The sequence below is a fragment of the Lineus longissimus genome, chromosome 12 (assembly GCF_910592395.1).
Source record: "Lineus longissimus chromosome 12, tnLinLong1.2, whole genome shotgun sequence".
Classification (NCBI taxonomy): domain Eukaryota; kingdom Metazoa; phylum Nemertea; class Pilidiophora; order Heteronemertea; family Lineidae; genus Lineus; species Lineus longissimus.
The window spans coordinates 5470911-5489901 of NC_088319.1; the positions used below are offsets into that span (position 1 = coordinate 5470911).

Below are 18991 nucleotides of genomic sequence, written 5' to 3' on the forward strand. Positions count from 1 at the left end.
ATGAAAATCAAAAATCAGAAAATTTCTTCTCTGGAAACGAAGTGACACGCGAGAAAACGGGAAAAAACGGGTTTTCGCGAAATTGGGGATGACTCAAAATTGGGGAGCAGCACCATATATTATATTTCCTTTGAAAACCTCGTTCAATACTTGACTTGCCAAACTCAGCTCGACGCCGAACTGCAGCGCCACTCGCGGACAAAGATAGAACAACTCGACATTTTTTTCACCGGTTTTCTCGCTGCGCATGCGTACCAGCGGAAATCAACAAAAGATGACGCTGGTACGCATGTGCAGCAAGAAAACCGGTGAAAAAAATGTCGAGTTGTTCTATCTTTGTCCGCGAGTGGCGCTGCAGTTCGGCGTCGAGCTGAGATTGGCAAGTCAAGTATTCCTTTATACACTGCATTGATCTAGTGCACAACGCGACAACCCACGGAACTCGCCTAAACATGTAGATCACAATTACTTATGTCCAACTGTAACATGTTCTCGATGTGATTTTAAATCAAGTTTAACCAATACCAAATGTTAAAACTAGTAAATAGCTTCTTTAATTTACAGGAGGTTCATACTCACTGGTAAGAACTCTTCTTTGACGGCCTCATATAGCTTTGCGTACTTCTGGTTCTAGTTCTGGTTCTGGTTCTGGTTCTTAAAATCGACAAACCTCCAGCTGGAGTATGGCGTTGATGAGCGAGTGCCTAGCTAATGCGGGTTTGTTCGTTGATCGAATTCTTGAAACTAAACACGGTTCCGGCTTCCATTGCAGTCTGCGGTAACTTATCCCAATCTGTGCCATGATTTCGACTGAAAAAACTTGAAAACACTTCTCATATCTTCACACGTGTCAGTGGTCTCAAAGCTGACATCAAGAGCACCGCTGATTGAAACTTAATTTGGTGATGGTGGGATAATTAGCAGTAATTGCTTTCAATAAATCAAATGAAGTGTGAACTTTCGGTTGCAATTTAGCAAATGTGAGAACAACTGTATTCATCAAATTACAAATGAAAACAAAACGTAGGATATGTTTTTATTCGCAATGATAGTATGCAATACGCGACGCCATGCTAACAGAGCAAATAAATCCCAATTTTACATGATGCCGTCAACGGACAAGTAATAGCAAATTGACAAAGTTTTGTGCGCGGCCCGCGATAATGCGACGGGCAAATATTCATACTCAAATGTTGGCCGATTTACAAGAACAAAAAATTGTCAGAACTCAAAATGAAACATCTAATAAACCCGTACTATCGACAAACTGCTCTTGTAACTCATGCAAACAGAAAGAAGAGAAGAATCTGAGTCAGGCGGCGTTGCTACGGCTGCAGCATACACACACGGTCAGCAATTTTGGCGGGAAACCTAATCATGCATTTCGTCCCCAGATTTTCAACTTTCATTAATGCGACCACCCCGGTAACGCGATCGTTCAACCTCGGTCAACCAGATCAAATAAATAAATTTTATACATACATCTGGCTTGCTGCTGGTGTTATAATGTCATTCCCAAATCTTACACTTTGAACCGATTTAGGCCCGTTTCAAGATCGCACACACCATGCCATTTCTCGGTAAATCATTACCATTTTCAGGATCCGAGTGGTTTTAAAGGTGGCGCCACCTATCGTTACATCTAACTGCAATTAAAATGCCGTTACCGTTTTCTCTGGGTTTATACGAACCTAGAAAAGTATATATTATGGTGCCTTTGATGTGTGATTTGGCCTCAGCAGTAAAAGAAACACTGCCTTGTGTCGGTTGCCGGGGGGCCTATTTGACGTGGCATTGTGTAGTGCCACCATAGTTTTACTGTGTGCCATGGGAACGAGGTAGCAGGCCAATTTACGTGTAAAGTTCTTGTGTTGTACAACATTCTCGTATACGGAATCACGCAATAGTCATCTATTGGGGATTGGGCTCCCTTCAGGACTTATAGGTACATGATTTCGCTTTTTTGATTTTGATTTCGCATTGTAACATATATAGCATTCGTCAAAGAACAATCCATATTCCTGCTCCTTTCAAAGACAGGTAAGGTTAGAATAAAGCCTCATCAATTTAATAAACATTCTAACGATCCGTTCCAAAATGGCGTGTAAGCCAGCAAACGACGGGAGACGCGTATAAAGTTCATTTCATATTACTGTATGTATAAGTGAACGCCGGATTGAAAAAGTCATAAAATAGATATTTAGGGTCTTCATAATGGCACTGCGCTGTCCCTAAAACTTCTGAGCATAAAGATTGTGTATTTTTCTGAATATTTTCCTGAGAGGGAGAATGTTTTTGCATTTAGGCAAGAACTAAATACAGTCGGCATTCGTCGAATCCTTTCGTAAGAACGTTTCATCGATTTCGACAACCGGGAATTTCGATTGGTATGCTGAAATAGAAATCATTCACCGAATCATGTGCATGTGACTGTGTAACTCACGCCGAATCATTTCCTGTTGGGTCGCGCTAACTCGAATCTACAGCCATATGTTTTTTTATAACCGGGAAGTTTCCAGTAGACGCCCCGGGCGCCAATCGCAAATTTTCGTTGAGCATATTTCGAAGCGTTGGTCGAGGGAATACTTGCCCACGTTGAATGAGCAAAAAACAGTGGTCGAAATCAAATGGGTTTCCAATAAAGGTGGATGATTTGGTTCTGGTGGAAGATCATGGCCAATCACGTGGGAATTGACTGTTGGGACGCGTTACAAAAACATATCCTGGTAACGATGGCATTGTGCGTGTTGTCGAATTGAAAACAAAATCTGGCCTGCTGAAAAAACCATGTTGTGAAATTGGCATCGCTCATGATGAACTGATATATAGCATCTTCCTTAGAGATGCCAAGAACTCTGCTATTGAAATTGACATTCGTAAATATGAACACTAGTGTAGTATAAAGAGGGCTTATATAGCCACCATATGTAAAATGATTATGAAAGTCATATTAATTTCAGGGCCAGCAAATGTGGCTGACGAAATGATGTTTGCGAATATAATTGTGTTGTTTTTAGATTTAGTTTGAATTTTCTAGTATTGATAAATATCGGAATCAAATTTATGTTTTGTAAATGAACAGGAAAGCATTTACTTCCAAAATCCACGAGAAACTCTGTATTGTCATAGTAATGAACGACATACTTATTCCAAGGTAATTGTGTTGCTAGGCTCTTTCCAACTTTCAAATAGAAGACCTATAGATCAGGTATATACGTAAAAAATGAACGTCATAGATGGGCTAGGAACCATGATTAAGTTGTTGCGTAGCATAGACATGTATGTATAGATGAATAAATCATAACCTCAATCTTGTTTTGACTCATTAAAATGCTATAAATATACGCCTGACAAAACATCGGATTCGCCGAATCATTACCAGGAAATGGTATTTTGCAATGGCAGCCATTTTGATTGAAATTGCACAGTGCTGTTGAAATTGTTCTAAACAGACATTTTTACTAGCAAATATCGCGATGGGGGATGTAAACAATGTATAAACGGGCGAAAGCTTCTAAATCGAAATCCGACTGTAAGTTTTGCTATACTCTTTAACATAAAGGTTTCTGAGCTTTTGAAATAAGATTTAGAGTTTTTAGCCAACACAAATATATACAGGCTCTGCATGCACCCCCTAGGGGTCCTTTAGCAAAAAGAAAAAAAAAGAATCTCAAAAACCGCTTTTTCATTTTACCGAAAAACCTCTAAGGGGTGCATATTTCTTTTGCCTTGAAAAAAAGAAGGTTTTTCAAAGGCTCAAAAATCCTTTTTTACAAGTAGGTTTTCACTTATTCTTCGCTACGGTTTTTTGATACATGTGCTTGAAAACGTTCCTTTTTCACCAAGTCTTAAAATAAAGTAATATATATCGGGTGTCTCCCAAAAAGTGAACCGCTTTTTGACAAGTATTTTCTCAGCGACAACATATTAACTGAATTCATTTAAAAATTGTACAGAGTAACCCTAGGGTATCATCAACAAGTCTGCAATATATCTAAGAGATCGGTGCAAATTATGTGAGTATTGTCAAATTCAAAAGAGTCTGTCAAGAAGTCCAATATCAGAGCTACGCAATGTGACCTTCATCATGTCCATGCCAGCTCGTCATGGATTTTAGGTTTCAGAATTGTCAGTTCAGAAATTAAAAACTGTTATTTGGGAGTCCTATGGATACACTCTTAGAAATAAAGGTGTTTGAGCTTTTTTAAAACCTTTAATTCCTTTTCGGCCGACAAAAACCATTTGGGGGGTTATCATTTTCGAGAAAAAACCTGTATGGGGTGCATATTTGTGTTGGCTGAAAAATTAAGGTTTTTTAAGAGTGTAGGCAATATTTGTTTCAGGGTATTTCTCACGAGTAGATGGGCACCAAAAAATATGATGATTTCACCCAGATTGTTGGAGAACTTTAAACCGTACGGCGCCGAAAATGTCTTATATCCACTGCCCTACGTCAATGTACACAAAGACATACAAGCGAATTATTTCTTAGTCGTGGTTATTAAAATTAGAAAATTATTTTTGGTCGCGAACCCAAGATCAATACATAAAAATCAAACTCGAAAAAAAACAGCCCAAAATGATGCGGAGAAAACACTAACGATTGTCAGAGAAAGCACATTTCGGAGGATACTTTAGTGACCAAAACACTGCAGAGTGTTTTTTTTTCTTTGTGTTTTCGGGTGGGATCAACGCAAGGACCAAGAATGCATTTGAAAAATAAAAAAACGAAGTGGCTATGTACACAGCAGCCTGCTGTGTACGCAGGAACAAGTTGGTTGCATGCACAGCAGATGCGAATAAACATAACCGCGTCATCAATGACGTCAGATGGAGAAAAAATGGCGATGGCGGTGGCGGTGGAAGAACTCCCCGCTGGATGGCATGTGTGCCATATGACCAAAACAGTTTTCTCCAGCCAGTGAAGTCTGCTGTGTACTCTAGACAATGCGCGTGCCTGTACATTGTATACACAGCATGTTGTGTATTCAAGAGAAAATGTTTCTAGGATTCACAGCAGGTAGCATAAAATCGGAGGCTGGGCTTTATATTGAGCCTAATGAAAATTAATAACAAACGCTGTGAACATAAAACTATTGTCTGTGCAGACACAGCATGCTGTGTACATATCCTCTTCCAAAAAAATAATTGTATAATTAAAGTATTGAATTAGAGTGCTAAGAATGCCGTCAGATAGACATGAAAAACTAGCCTACCAAATGTAAGCCCAGGATTTAGAAAGTGGTTAAAAAAATTGGTCCTCTGACATTCGAAAAATATTTAGTACTTTAGGTTTTCAATATGTATGGCTGAATTAAGGTGTAGAAAATGAGGCGCTTTTTGATTCCTTATATTCTCAAGGAGTGTATGATGTTGATCGTCAGGGATGGTCGAATAGACTAGCATGAACTTTATCATGTTACTCATACTATAAAAAAAGAGTGGTACAGTGAATATATATGAATTTTATTACAGTTAAGCATTAGAAATGCATTGGCCAGTGTCAGGTACGGCTTATTTAGAGACGCCTACACAAGGGAATTCCGACGAATACAATCGTGGTCGATCGATTTTCGTATTCATGTAAAGCGGTAGACTAACAAAGAAGGCTCATTATCATAGGATTCGTTGAAACCTTACTCGGAAATGGTACGTTGAATCGCCTGATGTGATGTTTTTTATAAAACATTCTGAAAAACTAGTCCATGGAGATAATAAAACACAACAAGGTAAAATTGTCGGCTTAGCTTTGGACATTTTACCAATTTATAAAGAATATAAAACGGATTATTGGTTGAATCATTCTTTACAAACCACGAGTGAGGTTTGTATATTTTGGCCCATTTTCACTCTTAGAAATATCGGGTAGACAAAGAAAACGCACCGATCTGAGGTTAAAAGGTTTATAACTACTAAGATATCTAGTCTATGTCAATTAGATTTGCTAATAAATAAATCATGACTGTTCTTTACATCGTTCTAGATTTAGCTTTATGATGGGCGTGATAAATTTAGGTTCATGACAAAGTAAAATGATGTGTCAAAATAGGCAATGTCCAAATATCACCAGAATACCATCGTTAAGATGTTTTCTAAAAAATCAGAGTTCTGTATCTCAAAAGGCGTCCAGCCAATATCAATTTAATTCAAGCATTTCATCCACATTTCTCGACCAACATGAGCACTGTGATATATAATCAAGATTGTTTTCTTCAGGGTTAGGCAACACTGTCATTAGGCCGATGTATTTTGAAAATTTGAAAATAGTAATCTAATACTAATGAAGATGCATACCGTGCTACTGTGGGAGTGCTCACTGAGGCGGCTGTTCTCTCATTCATACTTGAATATGAACGGTCACCTGGCTGGGGCGTCTTCCTCGACTTCTTCTTGGATGGGCCTTTGACAACCTCGGGCTCTGGTGTCCCTTTCTTGTGAGCATCTGCCTCTTTTTAGGTGTGGACCTTTCATAATGCATTACACTGCACTTTAAAATTTATTTTGAATTTTAGCTTACATGGTACATGCCTATGATACATTTGCTGAAAAAATTGCATATTTTTATGATGTTTCGTTGTTTCGACTACTGCTGCGGTGCGAGAAACCGTGCATTACCGGCTATTGATTTATTTTGATTGTGAAACGGGCGGTAAACAGATGTTGTGGATTCAGACCTTAAAGGGGTACACCGTTCGTAATTACTTGTGGTCCAATTCAATAGAAATCCACTAATACACAATGCCGTAGTGCAGTTATTGTGAATACGAACTTGTTTAAACTTGGTATTCGTAGTATTTGTATATCAGTCAACACACCGGCAATGCTGAAATTTATATTTAGAATGTATTTTTGCAATTGGGCATTTTTAAATTCAATTACAAATTCAAAATTCAAAACGAACGGCGTAGGAGGCCTTTGATAACAGCACTTATTTCTAAGAAAATGGTTGAAGACGCATTAAAGTCGATGAACGTGAGTTTATAGGGCCGTTTACACGCACAGCCAAAAACCGCATTCGGATTCGGTCGGATCCGCCCTGATTCCAAACCGATTGTGGTCTCAATCTTATGTACCCGTTTACACGTACAACGGCGATATATAGGCGCTGAGTAATTTAGAGTTTAGGTGATTGACGATGCCAGTGCTGGGTGCCAAGCACTATTTTTGTGAGCATAAAACTAGCGACACATTTTGACATCAACGCAACCTTCTCACTTAAGGTCGGATGTGTAATACCATAAAGTTGTCTGGATAAGCACTTTGATTGGCTGTCCTTGTGCGGCGTTTTCCATAAATCTCATAGTGTTTTTGCCCATACTCTATAGCAATGGCAACAATGGCACCTGAACGACTTCTTACACAAGGCATGATCTTCAATTCATTCAGTTGAAGTCAAATGTACGTGTAATTGTTTTTTTTTAGTTATATTATATTTCAGTACCGGTATGTCGGTTAGTCTCAACCGTCAGGAAGCGTCCATCTCAAGAAACATATGTGCGGCGGTTGGGCTAGTCTACATTCTCAATTTTCTATTTCTCCAGGTGACATATCTCCATCTTCCGGACCATTACCGGCATGGCGAGCCCCGAAAAGTCAATCGTGTCAAGGAGGGACACGCAAGGGCAACGAAAGATACTTAAAGTTGGTGATATGCATTCTCATTTTCCAATTATATGTATTACATGGGCTCTCAGCAAATACACGATGTAATTGGTCAGGTCAACAAGCAGCATTATAAATGAACGTTGACCAATATCATTTTCTTCATAGGTAACAATGCCGTTAAAAGATAACATACTATCCGTCTAACAAATGTCTTATCAAAAATTAGCACAGTAGAGCAAGAAATCATGAAAAAAATCCAGGACAATCGGGGGAATAATATTGTCTCACTCACTGGCATTATATCTGTGCGATTGTAAAAGGCACTATCTCCACATTTTGGTGAAATTCACCAATTGGGCCTTTTCGACACTACTATGTATGCTGCACCTCGCGACAACGGTTATTTATATATTCTCCAGCAAAAGAAACTGTGCTCGGTAAAAATCGCTATATTTTTTCAGCCATATGGCAGATGACACGCCGTAATAAATTGTTATTGAAAGTCTAAAAAGCTGGTCAAATGGTTAACCGAAAGTGAAAATCTTCAAAAAGTCTTCTTGGTGTTCTCAGAGGTTGCTGAAAATAGACTTACCAATATTAAAGTCGGGTGTGTTCCTCTTGTGTATTAATCAATGTTGTGCATCTTTGCCTCAATGAGCCAATGACATGCTTGTGAAAGACATGCACGTGGGATGTCGTTCCACACCAGGGATGCCATTCCTCACCTGAATGACATCGCTTCCAAGCTGCTGCAGGTTTGTCGGCCGGTGAGGCAGATCAGATTATCAGCGATCCATCTAATCCCAAACATGCTTAATGGGATTGAGAACTGGGGAGAAGTACATCAGCATTATGTTCAAAACGAATCGCCATCATCGAATAGAAAGCCCTACATGTGTCCTGCTTGACGGCGGCGTTTGGTCAAAAATTGGTCGAAGGGTGGGGCGCCATGGGCGTAGCTCTATCTTATGAAACCGCCTGCGGATTTTCATTGGGTGAATGTGTCTGTAAGTGGAGTCTGGATGAGGCCTCCCCTTGTGTACCCTCCACATGCTACATGCGACATGTACGCGCGAAATGCTATGCTTTTGCCGATGAACTTTTGAAGACCTGACTGACGTGCCGTGTCGGAGACCGGGATTTGAGGCTTTAATACCGAGAAAATGTAGAAAAGGGGATTATTTGGGCCACGATTTTGTGAGTAAACTGCTATTCTCCGCTTTGGACTGTCGATTTGTGGCTCACTTGATCTGAGTTTGACAATCTTTCCGGGTTATCTTTTTAGATCAGTCCTTTGTTCATTTGTCATTTTGTACGATGAAGACTCGATAAAGACCAAACATATTCACGTTTTCTCCCCCCCCCCCCCCCAAGACGCCTGCTAGACACTGCCATTAGCAGCGTCTGTTGACAGGTATCACTCCGGCAGCGTCAGTTGGCTTACTGGACTTTGCGCAACGAAACGAAACGAGCGAAATGGGGGAGCGACCATTATGTTTTACCCCGGTACGTCAAGTTCGATACATGGTGTCAGTCACCAGTATGGATGTGTTTTCCATTATAAATACGTGTTTTTAATTAATTAATCAAACCCTTATGAGGTTAATTCATTTGAAGTAGAGAGGTTAACGTACATTGTATACACAAATCAAACACACATGCAGTGCTTGCATGCATTGCAGAGAACGACTTTTGAGTGATGACCCACACCCACCCAGGCAGCTGAGACACATGTCTTGTTGGACATGCCTACCGATTTTTACTAAATAAAAGCATAACTTCACTTCACACTTTTCGGGGTTGAAAATGTACTCACGTAAATTACCAAAAGTACATGCCAAATTCGCACATGACCTGTTATTTCTCAAAGCTTGGAAGCTCAAATGTCTGAATGTAATGTATGCGCGTAATGTATACTCTCAGCAAGCGAATAGTTGTGATCGTCGGTTTTGATACGAATCGTTTCCTGTATGGCCGTTACAAGCCGTTGTCTGAATATGATGTGAACCTGTTTACCGTTCAATGCTGCTCCCTGTGACGCTGTACCCGCAAATGTTCAATGAAAAAAATGCTGATAATGACTTACACGGCTTGTTCGCATCGTAAACATAGTGGTACCCGGGTTAACTGTCTTTGCGTTTGGCTTAATTTTACACAACGATTACTCCCCATGTAACCACGATCTAGGATGGACAGGCTGTGTATTATGAATAGGAAAAGTCACCTAGGGACCGTTGCGTAGAATACTTTTTTGGCGAAATATTGCGCAAAGTCCAGTAAGCCGCGTCAGTTGCTTTGAGACGTCTTTTCCTCGTCACGTGAATCCAGTGATCTTGACGCAAGGGCCCAACGCGCCGCGTAGCGGCAAAAAAGCGAAGCTGGCGAAACATTTATAACGGGTCACCGTCACTTATTATTGGACTTATAGCGCATTTACGGGGTTGCAACTGTTTTGCTTTATAGTGTCACCAGGAAAGAAAAGCATGCGACCTAACGCCGATCTATTTGTATAAAGTGATAATTGGAAGGTATATAGTAGGAAATATCAATAAAATAATCATTCCATGTCGTCTTTTGAGGGCATTTTTGATTGTAAAAAATATATGTGTACGTCACCGTAGTCTCTGCAATGATAATTTTATCAGAGCAGTCTCGCGCAAGTAGAAGTTCTTTACCTACTAGTTCTTCACTTATTAGTCTCAACGTCTGGCGCAAAGCCAGACGTTTTCCATTACGATTTCACTACGATGTTTGACAATAAGGAGCAGTGCGCGAGATATGCTAATGAGCAGACTTCCCTCGCTTGAGTTTCTGAAGAATGTTCCATATCGCGCTAAGCTCATCACTGCTGATTATGACAGGCGTGCAGCGGTAGGTATCTGCTCCCCAACTTCCACCCTAATACGGTACAATAAGTTACCATTTGATGAGAATGGGACAATGCCCTCACTGTGTATGGAGTCATAGGGATAAGAAGACATTATTCATTAGTGTTGGTACAAGTGATTTTGCCCAAAAAGCATGCGCATTCAAAAAACAAAATATGCAAGGTATCACGTACATGTAACATGACCATGACGACGTGCAGAAAGTGCACTGGCCAGTGCATACCCTATGGCTATGTATAGTTAACATGGTAAACATGAACAACATCATTATTCATCGGCAGTTCATTTTACTCCGAGCTTTTCCTGAAACATATTGCCATGATGATTAGGCCTACCATGATGACCAATAACGGCACTAGATCATGTAGATGTCAACAAGTTCACATGAACCGTATAATCCCGCATGGCGCATGTGGGGCATGCGTCTAAACCAAAGCCCCAAAATCGCTTGTTTTGGTCTATTTCACTTGTGTTTCCCCCGTCTCCCAGTCCATATTACATTTACAGTTTACAATCCCCGATCATGGCCCAACAAAAGGTCATCGGTTGACTAAAGCCAAGGAACACAACTGTTCAATGGATTTATAGTTGAATGCGATCAAACTACATCTTTTCAATCGTGGATTGTAAATTTAACCCCATGGGCCTAGGGAAGGCCCTATAACAATACTTTCGACACAGTTATTATCTCCGCTGCCTCCACCATGTTACACACAGTGCTCACTGCTGATTCTAAAATGCGCCACCTAGTCAATTGCACTATCGTCATCACCTCATCATACTTCATTGACATTACAGGCACACATTGACATAGACCACTGTTGCAATCAACGACACAGTCGCTATCCAAGTAGCATTATAGAGGTAATTATCATTATCATACCTCATTAGCATGTGAACCAATCGCGTCGCGTCCTTTGCGATCACGGCAAAGCCTCGTGGAATAATGTCTTTCAACGTTGAATAATTTTTCATATTCCATGCCTACAACTTCAATTTCTTCATAATCCATGGCTAGAAGTTCAATACTAATATAATATCCAAGATAAAGTTACAAGAAGTAGTCAATAGGGGTCTCTCACCTCTCACTGTATGTCCACACTATTCACGCTTGTACGAGGAATACATTCAATGCTGAATCTAACAACACCCAGTGCCCTTACTCTGTATATTAGTCACTGGAAGATGGCCCATTTCACTCCTTGCTTCTACTTCACCTATAGTCTCATTGCAAACGCCTCAGTTCTATGATATCACATTCACTTTCAGCTGTCATGCAACGCAACAACTGTGCTATCTGCCATCGCACATCAACGAAGAAGTGCAGCCGCCCACATTCCACCTCACGTCTGTCCGACCAGCTGCAATCCTCGAGGACGCCCCACTGTACCACGATTTCACTACGATGTTTGACAAGGAGCAGTGCGCGAGATAGGCTAATGAGCAGACTTCCCTCGCTTGAGTTTCGGAAGAATGTTCCATATCGCGCTAAGCTGACCACTGCTGACCATGACAGGCGTGCATTGGACTGGTACAGGTTGGAACTGAACATTGAATATGCTGGTGGTGACGCTTTCTGATGAGAAGTTGGTCGTGACTGATGCAGTATCCTTGGACTTGTCCACAGCATCGTTCAATCATTGCTCTCTGAGCTGCCTTGATTCTGTACCCAAATACTAAGACCAAATGCCTGTTGACTGTGCTTTAAGAGAGACTGGCGCCATGCCTAGAGATATGACTGACCCCTATTGGCAAATTTGTATGACATTATCTTGCCTACCTAGCTGCTGCCTATAGTCTCCCTTTAACTGCGGAACACTTCAAAGTCGATAAAATGCCATGTTCCACCTTTTAATGTGTTCAGACTGCCATTTTCAAAATAATCAAGTCAGGACACTGCCTTCTAGTCTCATAATAAATTTTGCTTTCCTCAATATATAATAACATTTCTTCTTCTTCAATGCTTTCATCATTCCAAACTTCTCCTCCTCTGACTTTTACAGGGGTACAGTCATGGCAATCAAAACCCAAATACTGAGACCAAATGCCTGTTGACTGTGCTTTAAGAGAGACTGGCGCCATGCCTAGTCTCTCTTAAAGCACAGTCAACAGACACCAACCCCCTCAGACTCAGAAACCACAAACGCCCAACCCTTCCTGCTACCCTAATACTTCTGGCTGTGGCGTATAGTTAGTTACACGTGGACGGTCGGATTGTGGTCGGTCCTTTACATCATTTCGCACTCTTATCTTCTCACCGGTTCGATGACACTGAAAGTGTGCTGCAACCTCGCGTTGACTCGTTCATGCCTGCAACATTCCGATGTCCTGGTGATGGTCAGAAAAGGACAAACGCGGCATGGCGTTTTGACGTTTCTTCTGACTTTTTGGGAGGCCTTTGATTAGTTTGCTGACAAGACCAGAACTTTTTTGATTTCTGTTTCATAACAAACTAGAACCCATTTTGTGCAGTACTCAGGCGTGTCTAGGTCCTGCATCATGTGTTAAAGGATCATTGGTATTGATAAGGGCATTATTACCAAGCTGTCGGCTGCACAGTCCACAGTCGCAGTTCCCATCATTGAATAACACATAAAATGGAAAAATTCAAAAACTGACTAAAATAACACCGTGATGAGTTTCCGAATTTGGTTCCGACTAGACCCGAGTGAGGTTTCCGTGGAGACATATTTTTTGTGCAGATCGATGCACGGTGACGTTCTGCCCGAAGACAAAAATCTACACCACGACGTCACGCTACTGGCGCTCGATTACCCCGCTACTGCGACGATAATGGAAATGACGTTGCGTCGTTATAGCGGGGTGACGTGAACTCGGATGTTTAGTGCACTAATGTGGCGGAAAAGGTCTTTCGCGCCAGGACTTGTGCGTACTAAAAATAACGAATGACGCGTTTTTCTACGCATCGAACATGTTCAGAAAAATTGTTTACTTACAGATGAACCGGAAGAAGAACAAACATACTGCAGTTAAATGCCGCCTATTCCTTTTTAAGCAGGTTTTGAGTGCAAAACCGTTTTTACCCCTCAGCCCGAATTGGGCAGAGGGGTATTGTCGTCCCGTTGGCGGGCGGGCGGGCGGTCGGGCGGCTGCCAAGTTTGTCCGGAGCTGTTCTCAGTAACGGCTTGGGCTAGGAAGTTCATATTTCATATGTAGACTCCCCCTGGTGGGTAGGCGTGCCTCGTCAAGGTTTCGTCCCATTTTGACTTACGGACTGGCTACTAGGGGGCGATATGTGAAGACACAAAAAATACAATAACTCCGCAAATTTTGATCGCATCTTGCTGAAATTTGTATTGTAGATGGTAGTTGATAAAGTATGGAATTAGTGAAACCTTGGAAACACTGATAAACCTTGTAATATTCAATGTAAACCATGGAATCACTGTGCAAATAGCGCGGGAAATCGGGTGCGTTCCTTCCACGATTTATACCCTCCCAAGTGACAGTCTCGTCCCAGCTGACTTTATTGATAGCAATTTGCCAGTTAGTTCAGAAGCTAACATTTTTAATGTGGAGGATGACGTCATCAATTGGCAATGCGCTGTGGTCGTTAAAATATTTTATTTCTCTTCAATGGAAGCAAAAATTAGTTTTTATGATTGTTTTGTATTCCATAGACGATAAAGTATTATGCTCGGTACTAGATGCACGAGATCATAGGACAAACACACACGTGAATAAAAAAAACCGCTTAGAACTGGTGACGTCACAAAGATCTCTGCATCCCTCGATGCGTACTGGAAGATGTAAGAAATCGCTCACGGCGAAGGAATTTGTTCACATTTTTCATCTCCAAACCCTTCCAAAACCCTCGGTAATAAACCTTCATCTACGTTTCTTGTCATGTATAAGATGATGTACGGATAAGTGCCAGCCGGTACTGCATGATGCAGTCAATCTTCTCTGTATCACCCTGTATGATCACACCGCTCCGTAGCTCAAATAGGCCCCGTGTGGTGGCGTAGTAAGCGGAGCGCTGATTGGTCCATATTATGGGTGTGTGGTGGGCGTGTCGTGACGTGAATGCCCATATTTGGGAGATCAGTAATGTACACTGGAGGCGAGGTATGACTGGGTTGTTCTAAAATATAGATTGTTGAATCGGACATGCGACTGATTTCTAAACTACCGTCAAATTCCGATCTGATCATGTAAAAATAATCTCCAAATATTGATTCGTAACCACTTTAGGTTCCAATGGCATTATTTCATGTTTTTATGCATTTTTAGGACTGATTCCAAGGTTTATCACTGGTTCCAAGGTTTCACTGATTCCAAGCGTTATCAACTACCATTGTAGATACCTATTGAGAGGGGACATAATATATTGTACGGGTTTTGACCTCGACCTTCTTTTCAAGGTCACAGAGGTCAAAGTTCGTGTAAAGTGACGAAATGTTCACATTTCGTAACCACTGAAGCTATTGATACCAGTCTTGGTATGTGTGTACCCCTAGGTGACAGTAACTCGTAAACTAAGTTGCGACCTTATATCAGTACTGGTTTGGCCACCAGGGGGCGTTATGTGAAAACATAAAAAGTGTGATATCTCAGTTAATATTGGTCGCAGCCTGATGAAATTTTTATTGTAGATACCTCTTGAGAGGAGACATAATACGTCTAACAGGTTTTGACCTTGACCTTCTTTTCAAGGTTACACATTTCGTAACCATGGAAGCTATTGATACCAGTCTCTGTACGTGTGTACCCCTAGGTGACATTAACTCATAAACCAACTTTCAACCTTATATCATTACTGGTTTGGCAACCAGGGGGCGTTAGGGAAAACACAAAAAGTGTGATATCGATCTCGCATCTCGCTTAATATTGGTCACACACAGCTCACTGAACTTTTGTTGGTTGTATGAACAGGGGACTTGCAAATTTGAATTCAATATCTGGCGTTATCTCACTCATAGTTTGGCCACCAGGTGGCATTATGTGAAAACACAAAAATGCTATAATTCCAACAATTTTGATCGCAGCTTGCTGACATTTTTACGGCACATACCTCTTGAGAGGGGACATAATATGTTGTACGGGTTATGACCTTGACCTTCTCTTCAAGGTCACAGAGGTCAAAGTTCGTGTAAAATGACGAATTGTTCACATTCCGTAACCACTGAAGGTATTGATCCCAGTCTCTGTACGTGTGTACCCTAGGTGACAGTAACTCATGAACCGACATTCAGCCTTGTAACGTTACTGGTTTGGCCACCAGGGGGCGTCATGCGAAAACACAAAAAGTGCGATATCTCACTTATTATTGGTCACAGCGTGCTGAATTTTTTTGGTAGTAAGAACAGATGACTGGTTATTTTGAATTGAAAATCTAGCATGTTCTCATTTACAGTTTGGCCACCAGGGGGCACTATGTGAAAACACAAAAAATGCAATAACTCCACCAATTTCGATTGCAACTTCCTGAAATTTTTATGGCAGATACCTCTACCATAAAAATGCCAATGTTTCTTATGGGTTTTGACCTTGACCTTCTTTTTGTCACAGAGGTCAAGATGTAATATTCACATTTTGTTACCACTGAAGCTATTGATCCCATTCTCTGTATATGTGTACCCTAAGTGACAGTAACTCATAAACTGACATTCAACCTTGAAACGTTACTGGTTTGGCCACCAGAGGGCATCATGCGAAAACACAAAAAGTGTGATATCTCACTAAATATTGATCAAAGCTCACTGAGATTTTTAAGGTGGTTACTTCTTATGAGGGGACATAATATATCGTACAGGTTTTGGCCTTGACCTATTTTTAGGGTCACAGAGGTAAAAAGTTTGTGTCAGATTATGAAATTTGAAAATGTTTTGTGTTGACATAAATTGGGAACATCCAAGCTGAAGCGCTCTTAAAAGTGGGCGTGGCAGGTGATTTTCAGATTTTGGGCATTTTTACATTAACGGCCAGAGAGTTTTTTTCATTTTTTAAATTCTAACCCTTTATGGCCAAGATAGGGGGCGCTTGCCTAAACAGACTTTGGTCATATTGACACTAACGGTGATAGCTAGGAGGGCTTAATTTTTAATAGGTTTGTGATGTGCGACTTTCAGTGTCTCTTTCATAAATGTTCACCCATTTAGTTCACATTTAAAAGCCGGGATGTTGGGGCCAAATTTGATTGATAAATGCATTGTTCGATGCCTTGACATGATCTGTTAAAATTTCCAAGACACTATCGCCATCCATTGTCTTTTTCCCCACACCCGCAAAGCCAATAATGACACTCCACGTAACTCAACCCAAAATAACATCAGCCATAATATAAAACACTATGCTCTCCTATACTTCCCTTCTCTTCCCAAAATCATTATTCACCTCACATAGGCTGAGGGGTATTGCTCGCTTCAGCAAGCCATTTTCTAACCATGCCATTGAATATTGCCTGTAAATTTGGTGGGTATTCTTCCGAATTATTTCTTAATCAAGTATTGTTTACATGTTCATCAGTGTCCCGATTGCATATAACGCATGGGAACTCAGTAAAGCCTGCACCACACGGTGAAAATTTGCGTGATGCAAGTGACACGCGTGCATGTTGCGACAGGCAAATTCTCACTGTGTGGGGTCGTTTTTTGCTGCGTATCTTCCCTCGCGAGTCGAGACGCAGCCGATCTAGCATGTTTGATATTTTCTCGACACGCGAGGAAGTTAATCACCGTGTGGGGGCTACCTGCAGCAATGTTGCGCGAGTTCGACGAATCACAACAAGCAGATCGGTCACATGATTTATAGGTCAGTCACATGATACCAAAATGGCAGCTCTGTGGAACTGGCGATACTTCATGGGGTCCTCCTCCCGCAATTCAGCAATTAGATTTGCATAGGCCCCCTTATCCTCTCTTCTCTGAATCCATGGCCTTGTCCAAAGACTACGGTCCACGCGGCGCCGCCTCCGCCGCCGCCTCCGACGGAGTAACAGCAGGAGAATAAGGGCAATTTGGTCTTCTTGGTCCATAATACTTCTCATAGGATTTGACAGTTCCCGGGCGCTGCCATTTTGGTATCATGTGACTGACCTATAAATCATGTGACCGATCTGCTTGTTGTGATTCGTCGAACTCGCGCAACATTGCTGCAGGTAGCCCCCACACGGTGATTAACTTCCTCGCGTGTCGAGAAAATATCAAACATGCTAGATCGGCTGCGTCTCGACACGCGAGGAAGATACGCAGCAAAAAACGACCCCACACAGTGAGAATTTGCCTGTCGCAACGTGCACGCGTGTCACTTGCATCACGCAAATTTCACCGTGTGGTGCGGGCTTAAGATATGAAACACCACACAAACAACAATACGTATACTTCACAGTGGGCGTAGATTTTGAACTTGACGAAAGTCTCTATTGTCCATTACTACCAAACGTTCCCTCGTTGAACAATCGGACGATACGACACTGCTTTTTAGCTCACCTCTTAGCAGAGGTGAGCTTATCCCATACCGTGGCGTCCGTCGTCCGTCGTCGTCGTCGTCGTCGTCGTCGTCGTCGTCGTCGTCGTCGTCGTCGTCGTCGTCCGTCGTCGTCCGTCGTCCGTTAGCAGGGCACGTTTCGTAACTGTTAGAGCTATTGAGTTGAAACTTGGTACACATGTACCCTTATGTAATGACACCTGGGAGACCAAGTTTCGGTCCGATTCGTTTCATGGTTTGGCCACCAGGGGGCCAAACGTTAAAAGTGAAAATATGCAATATCTCCCTTAATAGTAGTCGGGAAATTTTGAAAAAAATATGGTAGGTACTTCTAGCAAAGGTGCATCATATATCCTCCGGGTTTTTGATTTGACCTCCTTTTCAAGGTCACAGAGGTCAAATGGTGTAAATTAGCCGTTAGGATGTAATGATGGCACGTTTCTAAACTGCAATGACTATTGATACCAAATTTGGTACACATTTACCCCTTAGTCAGGTGATCTCAGGGACCGAAGTTTGGTCCAATATGATTCACCACTTGACCACCAGGGGGCAAAATCCAAAAACCTTAAAAATGTGATTATTCCTTAACTTCTTGCCCGATTGCCACCAATTTGATATCATGGGTACATCTAACCACCATACAGTATATGTCACACAGGTTTTTAATTTGACCTTCTTGTCAAGGTCACAGAGGTCAAATGGCGTAAATTGGCCGTCAGGCCGTAACTATGGCACGTTTCTTAACTGCAATGACTATTGATCACAAATTAAGTACACATGTACCCCTTGGTCAGGTGATCTCAGGTACCGAAGTTTGGTGCGATCTGATTTGCCGTTTGGCCTCCAGGGAGGGGGCCAAATCCTAAATTCTTCAAAATGCCATTATTCCTAGTAATGACTTGCCCGATTGGCACCAATTTTATATCATAGGTACATCTAATTCTAACAACCATTCAATGTGTCACCCGGGTCTTCTTTGATTTGACCTACTTTTCAAGGTCACAGAGGTCGAATGTACTGTAAATTGGCCATTTTGGGGAAATTGT

General features: G+C 41.5%; 1 protein-coding gene across 11 annotated transcripts in view; it reads left to right on the top strand.

Moving 5' to 3' along the window:
- Positions 1-1875: 1875 nt before the first annotated feature.
- The window catches only part of LOC135497359 (ankyrin-1-like), a 37983-nt gene continuing 20867 nt past the window's right edge, over positions 1876-18991 (top strand). For 5 of the 11 annotated variants that reach the window (XM_064787188.1, XM_064787198.1, XM_064787191.1 and 2 more), the window contains exons 1-2: positions 3409-3532; positions 7542-7641. In XM_064787188.1, the coding sequence (XP_064643258.1) occupies positions 7576-7641 (66 nt within the window). In that variant the 5' untranslated portion in view covers positions 3409-3532; positions 7542-7575. Of the gene's footprint in view, positions 2041-3408; positions 3533-7541; positions 7642-18991 lie in introns of those variants that run through there. The other 6 variants (XM_064787190.1, XM_064787192.1, XM_064787196.1 and 3 more) reach the window with 2 other exon arrangements.